The 1,986-nt window shown below is 49.3% G+C and overlaps 1 protein-coding gene across 1 annotated transcript; it reads right to left on the bottom strand.

The window, feature by feature from the left end:
• Positions 1-378: 378 nt before the first annotated feature.
• Positions 379-1,625, bottom strand: LOC105261399 (E3 ubiquitin-protein ligase SIAH1-like). The gene has a single exon (XM_023249182.2). The coding sequence runs from the start codon at positions 1,368-1,370 to the stop codon at positions 528-530; it is 843 nt and encodes a 280-aa protein (XP_023104950.2). The 5' UTR covers positions 1,371-1,625; the 3' UTR covers positions 379-527.
• Between the last annotated feature and the right edge of the window lie 361 nt (positions 1,626-1,986).

The raw sequence follows: 1,986 nt of genomic DNA, 5'->3' as shown, positions 1-1,986 counted from the left end.
TAATACAAAAGATGCCTATCTTGGGGCGCCTGGGTGGCTCAGTCAGTTAAGTGTCTGATTTTGGCTTAGGTCATAACCGGTCATGACCTCACAGTTGGAGCTCTTGGGCTCTGTGCTGACAGCTCCAGATTCTGTGTCTGGAATCTGCTTAGATTCTGTGTCTTCCTCTCTCCCTCTCTGCCCCTCCCCCCACTCACACTGTGTGTGTCTCAAAAAATAAAATGTTCAAAAAAAAAAACAACACAAAAGATGCCCATCTTGGGTGTGTATATATATATACATATATATATACATATACATATATATATTTATTTATTTCATTGGTTTACTGTTGACTTATTTTTAAATATGTTAGTGTTAATACATTCAACTGTTTCCTGTGTTTAACAGCCTTTCCTTTTATTCATCTTCATGTGTCTAGCTTCCACCCACCAAAGTTTCAGGTCCGCAGGCAGATGGGTGACTATTCTATGTGAAACTGAATGCAGTGGTTTTAAACGCTGTCCAGAAAATGTTTGATTGCCATTTCAACACCTGAAAATAGTTACATTGATGCCTAAATTGTCATTTTCTGCAAAAAGCTGTGCAGTGCTGGTGTTAAAGACTAGGCAGTCGCCCTTCCCAATGGCGGTTGCAATTTTCTCATCAATAGATCTCGGAGTCGCTTCCCAAGCCAATCGCCGCCTATCACCATTTAGTTCAAATCTATAAGCAAAATTTTCAGCTTGCTTGCGTGTTCCTATCAGCTGTGCGATTGCAAAGAACTGCTGGTGACCGTCGTAGTTTTCCTTTTTCTCCAAGGCCAACAAGAAGTGAAAGCCAAAACAGGACTGCAGCATCACCCAGTCAAAAGCACCAGGAAGATTAATTTGTGTAGCAAGGAAAACGACTTCTTCTCCCTCTAGGGTTATAATGGTCTCATGGTGATGCATCAGATGGGGCGTTACAGTATCCAGAGAGCCTTGCCATTTACAGGAAGTACCAGGGCACGGGCACGGATAAGGCCTAAACTTACAGAGCTCTTCGTGGTCTGCTTTTGCAGTGTGTCGCAGAGTTTCCTCACATCCAGAAGAGGCATATTTACAAGGGAATAGCAAGGAATCGCCCACTTTCTCCAGAGCCAAGTTGCGAAAGGATCCCAGCTGGCTCAGGCAGATTGGACAACGTGTGAGCTTTGGGCGACAACTGCCACAAACAAGATGGCCACCCTGACACTGAAAAATGGGTGGTAACACAAAGTCAAAGCATTCCTCACACTCAAAAAGACTCAGCAACTCATTATTGGTTGCGGTTGTGCTAGCCAGGGCAGGCACCTTCTTGGGCGGCGAAGGTGAGGCTCCAGTAGGTGTAGGTGCAGCCCTGCGGCTCATTTCCGTCGGCAGAGAGCGCGCTTCGGACCCCGGTCCTGGCTCAAACTCGCTCCATCGCCGCCGCGAACTCCCGCCACCGCGGGCAGCGCCACCGCCTCTTCCCCGTGCCGGCACCGACGGGCCGCCCCGGGCCGCCGCTCGAGAGCGCGCCCCGCAACGACTGGCTCCCCACGGGCCGCCGCCGCCGTCGTCGTCGAGGCGCGTTCTCGAGCACGCCGCCGCGTTCAGGCGCGTTCTCGAACCTGCCGCTTTGTCTAACCACCACGCACTGCGGTGGCCGCCGCGAGGGGGCGCGGCCCCGCGCCCGCAGCCCGGAGGGGGCGGGCTGTTTTTGGAAGAATTGACCCTTGTCTTCCATCCCAGAAACATGTTCTAACTTTCCATACATTCAGGACACCTTCCCCAACGCCCCCCCCCCCCCCCATAAGTATAGATAACAAAAGTCGCCTGCAGTTATGTTCAGTATTCTATGCCTTTTATTTGAATATCTGGAAGTAATATTCACTTTATTATGCGACTTAAGCAGCAAATAGTGCTCATTTAATCACTTAGTAGTCTAAACGTTTGCAACATTCCAAGTGTGTCGTTTTGAATACGGAAATTCTTTTTGCTCTGC

This window comes from Felis catus, chromosome X, assembly GCF_018350175.1.
Source record: "Felis catus isolate Fca126 chromosome X, F.catus_Fca126_mat1.0, whole genome shotgun sequence".
In the NCBI taxonomy this organism is placed as follows: Eukaryota; Metazoa; Chordata; class Mammalia; order Carnivora; family Felidae; genus Felis; species Felis catus.
Note: the sequence above shows the minus strand (reverse complement) of the source record. Positions and strands in the feature narration are given on the sequence as shown.